Consider the following 19,454-nt stretch of genomic DNA (forward strand, 5'->3'; position numbering starts at 1 on the left):
TTTGATTCGCTTTAGGTTTCTTCTGTGCAAGATTCAACACAGGTGCAAGCTTCAGCTCATGAGCGTAGGTTTCAGATTGGTGAAGCTTAAGTTGATGCCACAGTGTTAAAGCACTGTATGCTAAAGCTCTCAAAAGGCTTTCCTAGTGAATGAAAGAAGCAACCAGAAATGGTCAAAGTTCTCTTGGATGAGCTCACACTGGTCTCAATTACACTACCAACACTAGTGTGAGTTGTCCCGACAGCACATTGCGAGCAGTTCTAAGTGCTCTTGTCTTGCCCATAAAAAAAAAAAAAAGTGCCAATAGAAGAGGATCCAGGGCAACAAACTTGAGGTTTCAAATTGCAAACCCATTGACTTCAGAGTAGACCTTCTTCAATATGAAGAGGCCCTGCAGTGCACCTTAATCAATCTTTTATGTGATAGATGCACTTACTTTCATGAAACGAAGCATACCAGCTGTGTGCTCTACGCAGTCCTGGAACTTTAGTGTTGACAAAGGGAGGCGCCGAGTGCAGTCAGCATTACTGGGGAATCACATGAACACGCTCAGTGGCATGCACCCTTGAGTGTAGTCAGTGCATTCCTGAAAGGTATTAACTTAAAATATGGCCCAGTCTCCACTTCTGTAATGCGCAGCCGAAGGGACCATCACTTAAATTACTGCTCTGATATGAGCAAATTGACTCTTGCTTTGCATGTGGTATTCTTCTCTTAAAATACTTTTTTTTTTTTTTTTTGCAGGAAGGGCTTCTGGATCATCAGGACTTTCTCAACTGGGTTCTGGAGCTGGTTGAGAAGACCAAGAGTCCAGATGACCCCATCTTGAAGCTTGTCATGCCACTCACATTGCAGGTCAGTTGCAGCTCTGCAACTTCTCCACAATAGTCAAAGTATAATTTTTGATACGCCTATTTAAGCACTCGAAACTTCAGCCAAACACATAGTAGAGACTTTGAAGTTCTGAAGTGAAGTTTCAGTTTGGATAGCTCTGGAAACTAATCACTAAATAAAAACAGTTTAACTTCTATAATTTAGGGGTTCTCAGGCTTGTTCATTCCAGGGAACCCTGCTAAGCTCCTTGAAGTACCAAGGACGCCCCCCTCTCTTTTTTCCCTAATAGAGAGGCTAGGCGACATGTTTGGGGACAATGGTAGTGTTGGGAAGGCTACTTTGATGGCGACATGCAACCCACGTGGTCCACACTGTCTGCTATAGGTAGTTATGAGCTAAAAGAAGACAGCAGTGCAACCAAGGCATATACCGAGCAGGAATTACAGTTCTGTGTGCTTTATCGCATGTGGACGCTTATAACATTTCATCACAAGAGGTCTTAGAATTAGTGCTGACTCTACTTTGAGTACTGTAAAATCTCGTTAATTTGGATTTCACCGGACCGAAAAAAAATGTGCGAATTAATCAAATGTCGAGTTATCAAGGATATCAAGAAAATAAACAAATGCTTACTACGTCAACACGCTTTTATTTACTCAATGAATCAGCAGATCCTGTTTCTATTTTGCACAGGAGCAGTGCGGAAGCTGCAATTCTTGTCATCTCCTGACTGATTAGCGCTTGCAGCGGCGAAGCCAAGGTCGATCCACATAGGTTGCGATGCTTTGGGCGAAAAGCGGTTCAGAACGAATTGTAACCGACATCAGCAAGGGTGGTTATGGGAGCAGCGATTGAAGCGCGACTATGTTTGGAGGGAATAAACACTGGGAAAGAAAAAAGCATTTTTTAATTAAAGCGAGACGCAGTTAAATTCATTCAATGAAAATAACATTCCTAATCAATTTTGTGTACGCATGGTGAGAAAAGAAGAGACAACTCTATTTTACTTGATCATTATTAATAAATACCTTTTTTCAGCGCCCACCGTAAGAGCGCCCATTGATAGCGGCGGGCGTTGACGCCGCTATCACTTGCAATGCAATGCAGCTCTTGGAGAGCGTGGAAACGCGCGCTCGTAAAGTTGACCTGTTACAATATGCCCCCTTCACATGTTGTGTTGTTTTGCTTGTCGACGTTTGTCTGAATTTGGTGACGCGGGTAGTTTCATTGTTTCTTAACCTGTGCAGTCAAAAGTAGTGAGTTGCGACCGTCAGATACTTGTTTACTTTAGTTGTTTTCGTGTGACAGCGCTGGCCGACTGGCTTGGCGTCCGACTAGAGTGTACTAGAATACGGTCGAGTGGGACGAGCGGCTGGGACAGCGCATGCTTTGCAGTGAGGCGCCCGATGTGGAAAAATACTGTGGTGGCACTGTGATCGAAGTGGATTGGGCCGCATCAAGGTTGCGCCATTGGAAACTGCTGGCGATACAGCTCGGCGGGGTCATTCGTACTACTTCGCATGCTGATATTTGCTTTCAGAACGCTCTAATGGTGTTCATAATTGCATATGACATGTATTTATGCCTTAAGAATAAATTCCTTGCTTTCTCTTCTTTATTTTATTTTTTAATGCCGCTCGGTGATGGTCGTGCATTGCGGCCACAGTGTCGGCTTTCATTCTACTATGCTATTGTACGGTTCCCTTTGGAAAACAAATATTTTTCTCGTTCTTCAATCAAGCAGCTTGTATCTCTTGTGTGTATTGTTGCGCATATAGTTTTCCATCAGTAGGTCTTGTGAAACGCAGACGGAGAAACATATGTAACCTTCCTGCTTGCCACTTCAAACAAGTGTATAGCATATCTGCCCCATCCGGCGCCTTGTACTCAGATTTATGGGAAGCATTGTTATAGATTAAAAAAAAAAAGAGTAAACTGCAGCGCAACATTCCATTCAAGTTTCTGCCTTACTTGCGTAACAGAATGCGGAGTAATTGGTACGGGGTCATTTATTGCGGTCGGACCTCGAGCGCCGAAAATAGTTTTAGTATGTCATTCTATATGCTACTCTTTGGCCATAAGCTGTATGTGGAAACTTTGTTTCCAGTCAGTACTTCAAAAAAAGAAAAAAAAGAAGGAAAGAAAGAAAGCTGGCCTGGTAGCCTAATTAGTGTCTATATAGCGGATACGGCGTTGGGCTGCTAAACTCCATGGAGCTCGCGGGTTCAATCCAGGTCGCAGAATTCGACGGGAGCGAAAGGGAAAAACACTCGTGTACTTCTATTTAGAAGCGCGTTAAAGAAGCCCAGGTGGTGCAAACTAAACCTCATAATCATATCGTGGTATTGCCACGTAAACCCAAGAATTTATTTAAATTAAAAAAATGAGAGAAAAGCATGTGGCTGCGTTCTTCGGCTTTTTTCTAGGGGTGTAAACAAAATAAATTATTCTCGAGTCTGATTTCCGAGAAAAACATGTTAGGCCTATCCTATATTTCATACATAAATGTAATGGCGTTCCCAAATGTATGACAGCTCAACTCAGCAGCTTTTATATTATTAACGGCTGCTTTCAGTTATCCGGTGCACTATCATAACGATCATAATGAAACAATTAAAAGAACGGCATACCTCACATACACGTAGAGATATGTGCAGATCTGTTGCGTTCTTTGAAGATAAGTGTGGTACCACATGGGGCACCCAGTTTTAATGGGTTGCAAACATGGTGAGACTGTCAAAAATCCTTGTCTGAATCAAGTTAGCAGATTTACTGGTTGCCCCCAAACGGGGGCGTTCATATTGAATGACAGCTAGGAACTTGTTAAGCAGGACTTATTAACAGCTGTGCGTTAATGCTCTCAGGAACTGGGCCTCTGCGCAACAGCCATGACTCCCCGGCTGCACAATCATTCGAAATAACAGCCCTCACTTGCAGCGGTCACTCACCTTTGAGGCTTCAATGGTGCTGTTATGCGTTACACTCGAAAGGAAACGACTGTTCGGCGTCATACAGTATATCAATAACACTTGCGTAAATATATATATATATATATATATATATATATATATATATATATATATACATATAAGATGCTTTAGGCTGCTATGAATATTATTTCTGCGAATAAGAGTTTTATGTGCAGTATTCACTAATAAGTGTGTTAGTTACTGCTAACATGTGCGCTTATTCCGGTCGGGAGTTCTCACTTTTTCAATTAGTGCATTTAGTATATTTGTTATTTTTCCCATACACATATATCGTGAATATATATGTCTATGTACCCTTTGATTTAATTGCCTAGAAATACATTCGCCATTCTTCGCGCCACACAGTTAATAAACCTGGTTTATTTCACTCTAATATTGTTTTCTTCGATCATTGTCCCTGATCAATATCCACCTACAAGAATCGAGCGTAAAATGACACGATATCAATAATAAAATGTTCTTACGTAGCTTCATGTTGCGGAGATACCAGTTACCTTTAGAAAACAGTGGTAAAAACAGCAGTTCACTTGGCTAAAAAAACTACATTTGGTACCGGCCGTCAAGAGTCATGGGTGCACCAAAGCAACTAAAACGTAAAAAAATGTATTGCACAGGCATTCTGCTGAGAAAAACTGGGCGTCTGCCAGTGTCTTCGTAGCGAATGCGCGCTCGCTAGCAGACAACGTGCTTGACAACGACAGCAAAATTGAAGATGTCGCATTGTACAATTTATGCCTCAAATATATATGTTTGGCAAAATGGTGTAAACATAAATTTGCAGTTGAAATAAAGTAGTATTTCAAGAGCGTACTATGCGCAATCGGCCTCGGCGCCTGTAGCGAAAGTACCTTGAATATGCCGCGGAGCGCATCTCCGCCCCAGTCCAGTTCGCTCGCAGCGCCCTCGCACAATTTTTCCACATGCGGCGACTCAGCGGAAGAGCGCCGTTCGGCCCACTCGACCATTGTCTAGTACACTCTAGCGTCCGACAAAAGGATGAGCACTCTGCGCCCAAAGCGTTTGTCGGCCTCCAAAGAAAGTATGTTCTGTGCAGGCATGTGATTTCGACACCCGTACGGCTGACCTTTTCCTGCATCGCTTTCCGTGCTGAAAGCTCGGGACGCCTATCAAGTCGAATGGCGGGGCATTTGAATATACAGCTGTAATGGCAGGCCTCCGAAAACAAATTTCGCGCCTTTAAGAACAAATGACGTCACTTCTGTTTTTAACGGATATGACGTCACATTATTTTTTCTTCCGCCGGAAGTGTTCCCTTCTCTCACAGATGGCGCTATGCCCCATTAACCGCCAATGAACCGCCATGTTTTGAACGTATGGGCTTATATGGAAGCTTCACTACCAGGTATATTTACCTTGGCAAATGCCGCCCGACTTCCCAGCGCAGCCGCGGTGAGCTTCTTCATCTGAGACGCGCTTTTCAGTACTGCGCGCACACCCTGATTATTTTTTCGCAAGTGAGCTAGTCACCAACAAATCATCCGTCCGTCGCAATGTAGCCGGTGTTCTTCTTCGACAGCTTTGCACCGGGTCGAAATGAAACTACTGCTTGCCACCACCGCTGCGGACGAAACCGCGGTTATTATCGATGCGATCATAAAAGATGACCTTGCGTTTCTGAAGGCAGGCGGCCGACGCACGCACCAAGTTGAAATGAAACTACTGTTTGCCGCAACTGCTGTGGATGAAACTGTGGTGGCTATTGACGCGATCATGGATGGCAACTGCGCCCTTATGAAGGCACTCGGCCAGCCGCCAACGCGGTGTTACACCCAGTGATAAACGTGAGAATAAAGGGTTTAAGGGCATAATTAGGCACAAAGCGTTCCGGCATATCACGTACGATTTCCACTGACGACCATGACGATGCGGACTGCACCGCTTAGTTTCGGTTGAACACTAGTGCCATTGTTGCTCTCTTGCGTTGGGCATTTGTTTCTTTTAATCCTCCGACGCAACGTCAGCGCACACGCTATTGGCGCCTACCCTGTCTACAAACCATAGAAATGTGCATGGTGGTAAGTTACGGCCTCCAAGATTCAAGTGCAAGAGCTTAGGTGCTATGCCTGTTTTCGCAGGCTGGGTGGCTACAAGCTGCTGGCGAATTCATTGTGCAGTTCGCGCATTTCTGTTACGCACTGTGATGTGCTTATTGACACTCGAGCATGGGTAATGGGGGTTCTTTGGATCGAGCGCACCTCGTTATCGCTTTCTTAGCCACTTGCCGAGCGCGGAACCAGGGAAAGTTTAGCAGTGCCTCGTGGAACCCCGAGGAGAGGCCTGTGGAACCCACTTTGAGAACCCATGATCTATATAACAAACTTCAATATGACAAAATTCTTGATATAACGAAGTACAGTCGAATCTCGTTAATTCAAACACGCTTAATTCGAACTTCCGGTTTATTCGAACTGACGCTGTAGTCCCGTCAAAGTTATGTGCATTCCAATGGGTGAAAACGCCCGGTAATTCGAACGCACAAGCATTTGCAGCGGTTAATTCGAACATGCCGTGCTCTGAGAACGCTCTCAGCAGCGCGCCAAATCACGCGGCAGCGCCTCCGACCAGCATTGCTCCGACCCTATCATAGAGCAAAACCTTAGGAGAGACCCCTCAATGCTGTGCGCGAAGAAGCAAAAAAAAAAAAAGATCATGGCAGAAATTTCACCCTCTCTCAAATGGCAAGATCGCCGTTTCTGCGTCGCGCCGGGACTCGCCTGTATGTGCCGACGTCTCGGCATGTCTCGGCCATGCGGCAAAAATGGCAGTGAACCCTTCTCCTTTATGCTTCCTCTATTTTCTCGTCACGTGTTGACACTGCTGCTGCGGCGCAGAGGGAAGCAGCAGCAGAGGCCAACGAAACTGCCCATGCCGGCCAACACTCACTTCCCGATAACGGCAGGAAACGAAACTTCAGGGAGCGGGCTAAGCTGGCGCCGGCGTGGCGGGCACGCGCAGAGACAGTAGAAGGTGAGGGAGCTACGAGGTAGTTGAGAGGGGAGCCACCGAAGCCACTGCCACCTCAGCGGCGGAGTTGCCGAGGCCAAATCCGCTTCCCTGCCGCCCTCCTCCCTCACCTTCGACGGTCTCCACGCACGCCCATCGCTGCCGCTCTCGCCAGCCCGGTGCCAGCTTAGCCCGTTCTCTGAAGTTTTGTTTCCTGCCATTATCGGCAAGCAAGCGTTGGCCGGCGTCGGCAATTCGGTGGTCCTCGCTCGCTGTGTGTTTGCGCGCTGCAATATTTCACGACTCGCACCGTTCGTACATTGTGCTATGGTGCACGAATATTTCAAGAATAAGTCCTTCTTTTAATTCGAATGTTTAGTTTGAACAAATTTTCGGGCCCCTTCGAGTTCGAATTGTCGAGATTCGACTGTATTTAGCTTTTCATTACTTTTTGTAACTATAGAACACCTTGTATTTAAACTTGTATAAACAAGTGTGTTCATACACGATTTCAATATAACAAAATTTCACTGCCGCTGCAAAGGAATACCAAGACAATAAATAGAAACTTCCGCGAACAAAGATGGTCAAATGGTTGAATTTTAAATGACTGCTTGCCCACCCACCTCTCCAGCGACCAAGAGTGACCACCGAAGCTGAGCAGTGCAATGTTCCGTACAAAGTCCAAGTGTGATAATATCCTATCGCACGTTGGCGTGCTGTATGCTTTGGGTGCGAGTGAGAGTGTGCAAGGCTGAGCTGGGAAGGATACTGCTTTGATGTGCGCTCTCTTCCTGTACGAGCAAGGGGAAGGGGGAAAAGCGGGATGAACTCGCTGTAACGCGATCAAGTGTGTGCGAGGGGGTGGGGAGCAGGTTTGCGCGCCTGTTTTTTTCTAGCGCGGCCGTGTCTGCGCATGGCTGTCAAGGCGGCTGAGTGTATACGCAGCTCGTGCACGCCGTTTCAGAGGTAATCGGCCGTGTGTGCAAAGAGTGGGCGTGCCGAAATAACGTGGCATCATGTGCGCTGTCTTTCTGCGTGTTGCGTAATCTCTAGTTCCGAAGACAATATCTTTCATCACCAAGTCTAAATTCAACATTATACATTCTTTTTTCTCATTTAAGTTTTATTTTTCTGATAGCTGATAAGTCGGAAAATTTTGCGGCCCCTACTGCATAAGAGAAATTCATTGGCAACTGTACTCAATTGCATAAAATGTTGAATTTCAATATAACGAAGCAAATTGCCAATTTTACCGACTTCATTAAATAGTAGGGGTGTGCGAATAGTGATATTTTAAACCAAATCAAATACAAATCGAATAGTTCCAGAACTGAATCGAATCGAATATCGAATACTTTTATAACAGTTTTCGGATAATGAACAGCCATTATCACAATTAATATAAAAAATGTTCACATACCAGTATTTTAAAAATTAGCAAGCTTCTGTCATTTTATAGTACGTTATGAAGCGTTGTTTATTAAAAGCACAAATGGAGCATTAGAAGAAACAAGTAGTTTCTTTGCATGCACAGGACTCTTCAGAGAGTGAGAGTGATCGCTGTACAGCCTGTAAAGTATGGCTGCCTAAGTAATGTAGCCTGCTCCACTATGTAAGTTCTCATGTTTTATGTCTATACTATGCTCGCGGGGGTGAAAACTTACCGTACTTTTGTTCCAATTTTATGCTTATTTGGGCGCAGTTGATGTCTCGGAAATATTCGAAAGTTATTCGAAAAATATTCACATTTACGAATAGTGACTATTTGATTTGAAGACCGAATCAAATAGGACGCTATTCGATTTCTGATTAGAAAATTTCGAATGTTCGCACACCCTTATTATATAGTGGTTTAGCTGTAATTATTAAATTAATTCAATTATAGCTCAGCATTCCAGTGTTGCTTTCATACTAGTGTACTATCCATGGCCAAAAATAAAGGCAAACAAGTTCTTTTAATTTCTTTTTGGTGTGTAATGGTGTTGAGGCTTTGTGAGGTCAAGGTACGCTAATCTAGATTAACATAAGCTAGATTGGTAGATGACATTTTATAGAATCCAAAATAGGTCAGTCTTGTTGGTAAGCCAAAAAAAGGATGAAGGAATTTACATTGGCACTGTAATGCTTTTTGATCACGGTAAGAAGACGCTTGTGATCTATAGACACTGCTACCGTGGACATGTGAGCCGAATATTGTTCTGCTGTATGCAGCAAGGGGCCCACACTATTGCATAGAAAATTGCTTGCTCTCTCTTCAGCAACTTTCGAGGCCTTCACTATCATGTCCCACGTGTGAAGTCATAGAAAACAGCCCATAGATCCCAGCCATTGGGCAATTTGTTCATGAACATGAGTTATCCCTGAAGCTTCTGCACCCATGCACACCCCTACAATTTTCTAGCAAACAGGGAATTGGTGCTCTCTAAAAAAAAGTTTACTTCCTTTGGGGTGTATCTTGTACCCAAACAATAATCGTCATATGTAAGGTTTGGCGCTAGCCCCCATTGTTTTTTCACTTTTCGTGTGGCGTTATACTGATAAAATGCGTGTACCTCATGGGACCTGTCCCATTTACTGTATTGGACCAATGGGATGCAGCAGCGATGTAACGATAGAACTGGCCCATGGTGAGGCTGATGCCTGACATCAGGTATAGAGAGGGATGTCAGAAGCATACATATTGTGTCAACAGTCGAGCTTTGTCTTTGATTAGTAAGTGTAAGTATTTGGGCATTTTCATAACATCAGCCTTGAAGTGGAATGATCATATTTCCCATATCGGAAAAAAAAAGCAGTGCGGAAGTTGGGGAACTTGAGAATAAACACTGCAAAATTTTGACGCACGAAATCAAATTATTGGCTAACAAAACTTTCGTACTTAGAATATTATAGAATATGCATCAGTGATTTGGGACCCCTACACCAAATTTAATATTAAAAAGATAGAAATGAGGCAGAGAAAGGCCATAAGATTAATCTACAGCTCATATAGTACGTATCACCTACTGCACTCCTGGAGGATGCCCAACTCGAAACTTTCTGATAACGTCGAGAACTGGGGAGGCTAAAATATTTATACTTGCTCTATCCTGACCAACTAGGCATACCAAAAAGTAATTATATAGAATCGCTTGCTCGATGTCACACTAGATCAAGTTACCCAAAAAAGCTCAACAAATATTTTTGCAAAACAGGGCTATTCGAAAAATTTGTTTTCCCTTACACTATCTGCTAGTGGAATCAACTGCCTGCAAGCACAGTTGAGTGCGCAGCAGTACAATCATTAATGTCTGTGATAAAACAAAAGAGAAACTCAATATCGTTTCCTTGCCATCATTTGCACAAGCAGGTCATTTTCACTTGCTCATTTTCACTTGCTCTAAGTTTGTGCAAGAACTGTTGAGCCAGTGGCTAAAACTAGCGGATGCTAATTCCTTGACTATGCTGAATAAGCTCAGCACGGCACCAGTACTATAGGGAGGCTGCAGTTGCATTGCTCTGCTTCAACGGGGCACATGCTTTCATTCCTAATTGAGCAATTCATTTTATACCTCATTGAGCATATAGAGAATACCACAATTGCTTTCAAAAGCCACGCTAGTTAAACACACACGCCCCACATAAAAGTGTTCATTGAGACCTAAATTTTTGACATAAAAGCTACTTACTACCTAAGATGGGAGGTCCAAATTCACTTATCTTGAGTAATTGGTGCTTATAATTGAGTTCGGTGTTCTTGCTAATATTGCTCGCACCTCTGCAATGGACATCTGCATGCTGTTATTTTTTTTTGTTACATGTATTCTGTGAAACCTTGAGGTTATTTTGACTAAGAGTGTACTGTGTGCTTCGCATTTTAAGCATACTGAAGTGCCTGTACAAAGCAAGTCTCATGAATTTTAGCTAAATTTCTTCCTACGTTCTCAGACAATATTGTTGTTGCTTTTTTTCTCTTTCCTGTTAACAGTATGTGGGTGAGTTTTCTCGTTCTGAGCTGCTGTCACGGCGGCTGGCTTATCACTGTTCCAAGAAGCTAAGTCAGCTGGTTGCTGACTACACCGTCAGCTCTCCGAGGAGCCAGAGTCCAGTCACACTAACTGCCACTTCAACAACAAATGGCGGGTAAGTAAATTAAAGTTAATTTGGCTATGTCATGACATATACTGCACTCAATGTTTATGTAGGTGCACCTTTGTTTCCTCTCAAGTTTAGCCCCTTATCGTATGGTGTATCTGTTTCCGCACAGATTACAAACTTCAAATGCTACAATACAATCTCCCTTTACTTCTGAACGAATACCAAGAAACGAAATATATGTTGTGGGGTCTCATACGTGCTCTTGCGACGAAGGAGCGACAACACAGTAGTGCAAACAATCAAAAGGGCATTTATTGCACCTTTCATACACTAATACACACTAGCCGAATTACAACCAATAGAACATTCACATGGGCGCGTGACAAATCAAGGAAGTCCGACTCACCGCGAGCCGATAGCGAGCGAATATGTTCGCCTCATGCTATGGCACCAACGCCTAGTCGTTCACCCCCTGCCGTCAGGTGGCGTTAGCAGCGCAACACCAGCGCCATCTCTCGTAATACGCTGCAACTCCACCGCCGTAAAAGTACGCGGCGAAGCCGGATTACGGGAGCCATGCGGGGAAAACAACATCAGGGGACACGTGAGGGTCACGCATCCCCACATCCCCCCAACCTTGAATCACTACACATACTCCGGCGAAACATGTCACATGGTCTATCAACGCGCGCCTCGCGAGCAAAAGTTAGTACATGTGACAGTGGCCGCGGCGAGGAAATGTCCACACGTTATCCACAACGTGCGAGCCGACATTGTCTCTGGGGTTCACCGCTGGCGTCCGTTGGTCACAGCACCTTGTCTGCAGATTCGATGGCACGACTCCAGTCCAGGACTCCGGAAACGGCGACGCGTAAGTCGGCACGAGTGAGCGTCGCTCGCGCCGACGCACCCTGCCGGCGAGAGCCGCTGTAGCCGTTGGTGACTGCCGGCTCTTTTCCCAGTCGCCGAGCGTTGTAAGCCGGGCATCGGCACGGCCGCCGAACTGGCCACAGGCATCTCCATTGCCAGGGGTGGCTCGTTCGTAGGCCGCGTCCCCTGATGTTGTTTTCCACGCATGGTTCCCGTAATCCGGCTTCGCCGCGTAGCTTTACAGGCGGCGGAGTTGCAGCGTATTACGAGAGATGGAGCTAGTGTTGCGCTGCTAACGCCACCTGACGGCAGGGTGTTAGGCGGGCGTAAAAGGGAGAACGCGGCTCCTCTTTGGCTTGGGATCGGCGACCAACACGCACGGACGTCTCGAGTGTACGCCGGCCCGCTTCGCGGGACCGTCTCACGAGGCTAAGAGCTGGACACCGGTATGGATGAACACGGATCGTTCGAACGTGCCACCGTTCGCGTGACCGTACACGTGAACAACTAGGCGGTGGTGTCATAGCCTGGGGCAAACATATTCGCTCGCTATCCGGTCGCGGTGAGTCGGACTTCCTTGATTTGTCGCGCGCCCATGTGAATGTTCTATTATTAGTAATTCGGCTAGCGTGTATTTGTGTATGAAAGGTACAATAAATGCCCTTTTGATTGTCTGCACTACTGTGTTGTTCCTTTGTCCCAAGAGCACATGTGAGACCCCATAATGTCAAAAGCTTAGTTGCGAGCATTTTTTGTAAAAGTGTTGTAATAAATGTTTTTTTGTAACAGTTTATTTTTTAATGAAATCCTTTATCTGTTTTCTTGTGTGTTGATGACACACTCTTTTTATTTTGATCCTATACTATTTTTATTTGTTGGCTTTATTTATCAACATATATGCTTACATGTCCACTTCATGTATTGTTGCTAAGTATCTTGTTTTTGCCGTTTTGCTGTATCTGCCTTGTAACGGCTTCCTGGGCCTCTGTCAAGCTGTCTATACAGCTTTTAGCCCAGGTAGCCATCCAGTACTATCTGGTGAATAAACTGAATGAATGAATGAATATGATACACATTCAACAACTTCTTCTTGTATAATAGAATCAAAAAGGAGGGAGATCCTACGTATTTCCCCAGAATGTATGTCCTGTAGAAGAATCAACATTTGGGCGAGTTAGTACTGGTTGAACATCTTGAATGGACAGCGTAAAAATGACTAGGACAAAAATCAGGAAAGACACTAGTGTTGTTCATCATACCGTTTTGGTGAAGCAGCACACTGACCAGGACAAAATGGAGAGACACAAGAAAACCCGACACTCGCTGCTCACCAACTCACCCAACTTTCAACATTACTGAACTAGCATTGTCCTTTCCTGCTTTTTGTCCTAGTCTTTTTTGCGCTGCGCATTCAAGAAAAATATGTCCTCTCTAGCAATGAAATACACGAATGTAGCACTGTAAATAAATGTAGAGTTCAATTTTATTAAAATAATGTATGGTAGCAGCTTGTGAACTAGCGGGCAAAATGTTCAAAAAAAGGATCTGCATATTCAGTAGAATTGTATTCCCTTATTGTTGTATTAAGAAAGATTGATTGATTGATAAAAATCAACAGGATTTTTGCAATTTATACAAATGAAATCGGTGCAGTGGTATTACCAGGGTGTTTACTGTTTATTAGCCTACTGTGAAGTTTTGATCGAGAAAGACACTTGGGGTGATTGTGTGAGGTAAGCATTAATTGGCTGTATCATATATGATGTAGCATGTAGTTACGGGTTGTTTAAGGAGGAATGCAGAGACTTGTTTTCTCATGAAAGAACAAATTTGGTCGCAATGTTTAACATCTCTACAATCTGAACTGTTTCTCAGCACCATTATTTTGGATAAATAGGTCAGAAAAGGAAAATGCCAGCACTGTATACAATAAAGATAGCGTGGGGCTGCCGTGTTCCAAGAGCTAATGACAACACCAGTGACAACTAACTGTTGGAGGTAGAAGAAGGTTTTCTTTCGGCTTGCAACAAGATCCTAAAGACTATGCAAAGCAAAAATTGACATAAAACCAAGATCTATAAATAATCAGGCCTAGATGATGAAGCTATCAATTGGTTATTCAACTATGGTGTCATCAAACTTAAGAAAACTTATACTACTAGCTGGAGCTGCGAAAAATGCACCATAATTTGCAATGTCATAATAAGCAATGTTTCAAGTTGTTCAGTAGTTCCGATAGTTTTTGCAGCTTTTCTGCAATTCAGATGTGTTTCTGCATGGTTATAAAATTATATCCATAACTGTATATGCGACAACATTGGCTCATAAAATTTAACCATGTGTTTCTTTATAAAATTGTGGTTTGTTTTGGCATATTTGGCTTAAAGAAAAGCTTGTCTAATTTTTTCTCCAGATAACTTATGCAGTAAAATTTTTTACTTGTGTGTGGCAGCATCACCACGGAGGTGATCCTGGTGCAGTATGGCAGCAAGATTTCTTAAATTATTAATAAAGTGCAATTTTTAGTACTGTAACTCTTGCGCTCATACAATATATGTCATTCTCATTTTGGCTGTTTCATGGTGAAGGTCTGCTACACTAGGTTTTGGGTAAAAAGCGTAAAGAAATCTGCATTCCATTGACAAGCCATTGGGGATGCAGATAACAATTATGATCTAGTCTATACTAAAGAGTTAAATGTTTCCTACCCAGGAACACTGTGTCTCCAGTGCCAAATCCTCCCTCCATCAGTCCTCTGGCGGCAAGTTTCGCAGAATGCCTCAGCTGTTCTCATCATCGTTCCATTGTTCTTCAATTATCAGTTGTTCTACAGGTTAGCACTGATTTTTTCTGTTTTCACTGATAGGACAAGTTGGATTTCATGCTGGTAATGTTTCAGCAGCTGATTATAAATTTTTAATCATGCTTTCTTTTTACAATTTCTATTCAGTACATCACACTGAAGTGCCCCACTGCTCTTGTGTGGAACAGCATCGGTGAAGGCAAAGCGAATCCCATTCTGAACGGCAGTCCCTTAGACCTGCTTCCATGCCCACCATCGTGTCTGCCCATGCCACCAAGGTCTTTCAATGCTCAGGTACCTACAGTCTGGTACAGTCTTGTGATCTGATGTATTTTAGACCATGTGTATTAGATTGGGATCCTATGTTTTTTAAAAATTTTTAGCCAAATGCCTCTGACAGAGGGAAGTAAAATTAGGCTACCAGCAGGCCTGTGACACACATTGAGTATGCTCGTGCAAACTCACTTGCGCTGTTGCTGTTGCATTTGGCTCCACAGGTAATAAGTTGGAGTAGTGCATTGTAGGTGTGCTTTTAGCATAGTGCGTAGTTATCGCACTGTGCTGAAATAATGCAATATGCTGTGCCCTTTCCTTGGTACTAATTCTGTATCTCTAAAAAAAAAAGACCAACAGATAGCAAACAGTTGAGTCTGTTAGAACTACAGAGTGGGTACCAAAGGAAATGAAACTCGGCAGTGGACGGCACGTAACAAAATGGTGTAATTCAAGTGACACCGAAGAGAAAAATAAATTGAGCTGTATTAATTATTAGGCTTGTACAATACCAAAAATACGCTCTCACTGTGAGAAGAGGCTTGGTTAGCCAGAAAAGACGCAAGAATGAAAGACTGGTGGTGCCGCTGCCTTGATGGTTCCTGTACCAACTCGCCATGACGTCGTGGATTTTGACGCTGTCTGCTCGTGCCTAGTTGTTTGTTTGTTGGTAAAAATGGACTACAAACGAGCGCCTCTACAACGAAATGACCAGTATATGCCTGCCAACTCTCCTGAATTCTTTGGAAGCCTCCCGAATTTTGATCACATCTCCCGATTGTAGTATCCTTATTTTGAGATTGTATCATGTCACAACAGTGTTATTTCAGAGTAATACTCGGAGGCATATCTGTAAAACCTTGAGGGATTCTGAAAATTATAACCTTGCAAGCCTTTTTGCATATTGGAAGTGCTTGTTTACCTCTTAGTTGCATCTGGTTGAGGCCTATGCAAAATACTCTCTTACACATTATTTTTGCATCTGTTTTAGCCTCTAACATTCTACAGAGCGCTTTTTGGACTACAGTAAACTACCGATAATTCGAACATGCTTAAATATTCAGACAGCCCTGTGGCACCGCCACTAGCCCTATAGACTTAATGTGTCAGGACTCAGGACAACCGAAATTTTGGACACGTTACAGTGTGTCGTGTGATAATTCGGATTCCAACTGCACAACCGTGTGCTAATATAACCACCGTGTCAAGCAGAAATACTGATATTTTTGTTTTGAGACGTTGCTGGCATGGTTGTCGGCCTTGTCACCAGCACTTCGCAAAATTGAAACTAGTGAAGCCTAGTTGATGCATGTGTTACTGATAAAAATTTGGTGCGTGCATTGACTGTACTTTCATCTATCTGTAGTGACAACATGACAAAGGTCGAGATACAGGCCATGATTTTGTAGCGACGCCTTCCGCTCGATTCTATCCCGCTCTTACAATCCACTGTTCATGGCTGGCTGATCCCGTTACAACACATGCGGAGTGTCACTCTGGTCACTGACAAAGTGCAAAAAACATGAAAAGGGATAGCATAAAAGGCATTGCTATAAAATCACGGCCACGGAATGTTCAGGCCAAAGGCAAGTGTATGTGGGCACAGCAACATGCATTGACAAGCTTGGGCGATATGCATGAATGTTCACTTTCGAAAGATACTTTCATTTTTGTGATATTTCATGTGACTAGCATGGACGGCAGCATTTCTAGACATGATAAGATAGCGTGCTTGGCAATGTTCCAAGAATGTTGTCGCCCCTAGACACAGAAGTATCTTGTGCTATGGTCAAGTGAAATTGAAGGTATCTCCAAAAGGTGACAATCTGAGAATATGGCACACCTTTTTCGACCACTTGTGAGATGAGTCACTTATTTTTGGGTGAATCCGGTATATCGGACTCCCGATTATTCGGTTGTTTTGGTGGTCCCCGTTGAGTCCGAATGATCAGTCGGTGACTGTATACAGATTTTTATAAAACGGCTCTGAATGTAGTGAAAGTGCCGTGCTTGCATTGGAGTGGTGAGACGAGGCAGACATAATTTGCCCCTAATAATGTGAGTTTACGAAGACTAATTAACAAATTTCGCAACTGTTTTATTAGAACCTTGTATATTATTATTTGGAGGCAGTCACATTGGAATGCATCCCTATTTTGTAAAAAGCTTTAAAATGGCACCCAATTCGAAATATTCACCATCAAAATTCAATGCTCAGTTCAAGCAACGTTTTGAAACCGAGCACAGCAGGAGTGCAGAAAAGGCAGCCCCGCTATTACATCAGACTGAAACGTCATGTGATGAAGTGCATGACGAAGTTTGGATGGTGGCATGTTGTGAGAAATACTGATACGGCATGTTGCAGCACATGCTTGCAGGCAAACCATGCTATATCAGTATCTGGCATGATGTTCAGTTTCATACTTCCTTGCGCATTTCGTCAAGCAGTGTTTCCGTCTCACGTGATAGCGGGGCTGCTCTTTCTGCATGTTCGATACATTTGGTTTTGATATTGCCTCAATAGAGTGCGGAAAGCGATTTTTAGGATTTTTAAAAAATGCGGTGCCAAAAAATTTGCCTTCAAATTTTTTATAAAACAACTACCTCCAAGGTTTTAATAAAAGGATAATTAACAAATTTGTGGTAATTAGTCTTCAGAATCTTGTTATCTGGGGGCAAAGTATGTTTGCCTAGCCTTGCAACTCACTATAGCCTTTGTATATTAAAGTCTGCATAGTCTAAAAAAAACCCTGTATATTCAATAGCTGACAGATTTTAAGTTAGGAGTATTACCGGGCTGCTTTTAGATTTAAGACCTTTCAAAATAGTTTGACACCTTGTACATTTAATCTCTGTGGCACTATTTAGTAAGTCTGAAACCTCCTTACCAGAGCATGCAATTTCCTAGTTTCACTTGTACACAGGCACCATTTCTTGTTGTTGCCTGGGCAGGAAGATGCCGATCATTTAAAGGGGCCCTGAAACACTTTTTTATCGAAGTCAAGAAATGCATTTGAAGTTAAAATAACCTATTTCAGAAATATTTTGCAGCAAAAAGTACTTCAGTGCTTTCAGCAGAAGTGGAGTTATTGGCAATAAAAGATCGCCTTTGATCCCCTTCGCGGTGCTTCCGCTCCTTCATCAATGCCTTGCACTGTGAAGGCTATGGCGGAGTGGGGCGTGCCCACAACACTTCTACTGAAAGTGGCACGCAGTTCAAATTTGATTTTGGATGTTCACCTAGACTCTACTACTTCCGATTTTGGCACCTACATCACCCGCAGAAATTACTTTGAGCACGTTGTTGTCCTCTGCGAGCTGCAGCGAGCTCAGTGAGTGGGCATGTCGTGGCTCCCCATTACGGCCGCGATGTCTATGCTACGCAGCAAACCCAGCTCATGTGCTCAGTCTGGCTGTGCTACCATGCTACATGGTGTCGACTCTTGCACCAGCTTGACCTACGGATGGTAGCCATGTCGAAATTGCCCATTTTGAAGTGCTGTCAATAGCTGAGTACGAAGCGATGTCTGCCAAGGCGTGTACAGGAGGCCACAAGTAAGCGTGGGCTGGCTAGCGTACATGTGGTCCGTCCTTAAGTTTCTGGTGGTGCGAGGTTAGTTGAGTGTTCAAAGCTAACCGAAATTGGTGAGGCTCGTCGGCTACGACACCGATAAGCATTGTGGCCAAAGTTTAATTACTATGTGAATGGCCGCAGCCGAGCATGAGCAGGCGATTGTCGGCTTCTTCTGGAAGTATGTAATTCTTATTCAAATTTGAAATGCAGATTTTTATTTAATTCAGCCCATTTAGGAAGCTGTGGCAATAGATATAGTACACAGTAACAGTAGGAAGAAGTGCACTGATCCAAACACCCTTCTTAATTGATGTCAGCTGTCAGCCAATAGCAGCCATTTATGGGAATCTTGCATATTGTGGCCTCCATCTAGCGGTGCTCCACCGGGAGTCACCTAGACCACCGCGCGGGTCCGAGAATGTGAGCCCCTCCTGGGGCGATCAGCTCAGCCGTTGCATGCCTTGTGTGTACGAAGCGGACGCTCGTTCGTTCTCCACTGGGAGCGAGACAGAGCGCCACAAGGAGAAGGCCCAGTGTAAAAAGAAGGCGTTTATTTGACGACCACCTTGGCATTGACTAAAGTGTTACACCCCATCGTCGTGGTGCTCAGGCGCCAAAGCTCCCGCAAATCAAGGGTGGCACTCAGTTTCGGAAAACGCTGTAACACACCGCTATACGGGAGGATGGCTCCCACGACCGTGCTACCAGGGCAACATTCCTTCAGCTCGGTATAGCCTCCGAGGGCGACCCGGTGCAGTATGACCGCGCACATCAGGTGTGCCGCGTTTCTTTGGCGTAGCCTCCCGAACAGGAGCAGCGAATAGGTGTGCACCCGCCTCGGGTCGAGGACCTTCGGCAAGGTCGGCCAACCAAAGGGGTCAGCTGATCAGGGGTGACCGGGAGAATCAGAATTCAGTACGCACCGTTTCGCTGTCCGAGAGCTTCTCCTCGCGCCAGCGCTCCCCCGGTTAGCAGAGAGGGAACGCGAGTTCCCACCCAAACAGACCAATTGGGTGAACCCCTGGTCCCTTTTGGGGGTGGACAGTAGCAAGTGTTTTACGGTCCC

At 44.1% G+C, this 19,454-nt stretch overlaps 1 protein-coding gene across 6 annotated transcripts in view; it reads left to right on the top strand.

The window, feature by feature from the left end:
* LOC119443051 (mediator of RNA polymerase II transcription subunit 12-like protein) overlaps positions 1-19,454 on the top strand; it is a 159,505-nt gene that overhangs the window by 7,607 nt on the left and 132,444 nt on the right. For all 6 annotated transcript variants that reach the window (XR_007465751.1, XR_007465752.1, XM_037708183.2 and 3 more), the window contains exons 8-11: positions 745-855; positions 10,759-10,913; positions 14,451-14,571; positions 14,689-14,835. Coding sequence is in view for 4 of the 6 variants with exons in the window: in XM_037708183.2 (XP_037564111.1) it covers positions 745-855; positions 10,759-10,913; positions 14,451-14,571; positions 14,689-14,835 (534 nt within the window). In the remaining 2 variants the exon portion in view is untranslated. The remainder of the gene's footprint in view (positions 1-744; positions 856-10,758; positions 10,914-14,450; positions 14,572-14,688; positions 14,836-19,454) is intronic.

Source organism: Dermacentor silvarum, chromosome 2, assembly GCF_013339745.2.
Source record: "Dermacentor silvarum isolate Dsil-2018 chromosome 2, BIME_Dsil_1.4, whole genome shotgun sequence".
NCBI lineage: Eukaryota > Metazoa > Arthropoda > Arachnida > Ixodida > Ixodidae > Dermacentor > Dermacentor silvarum.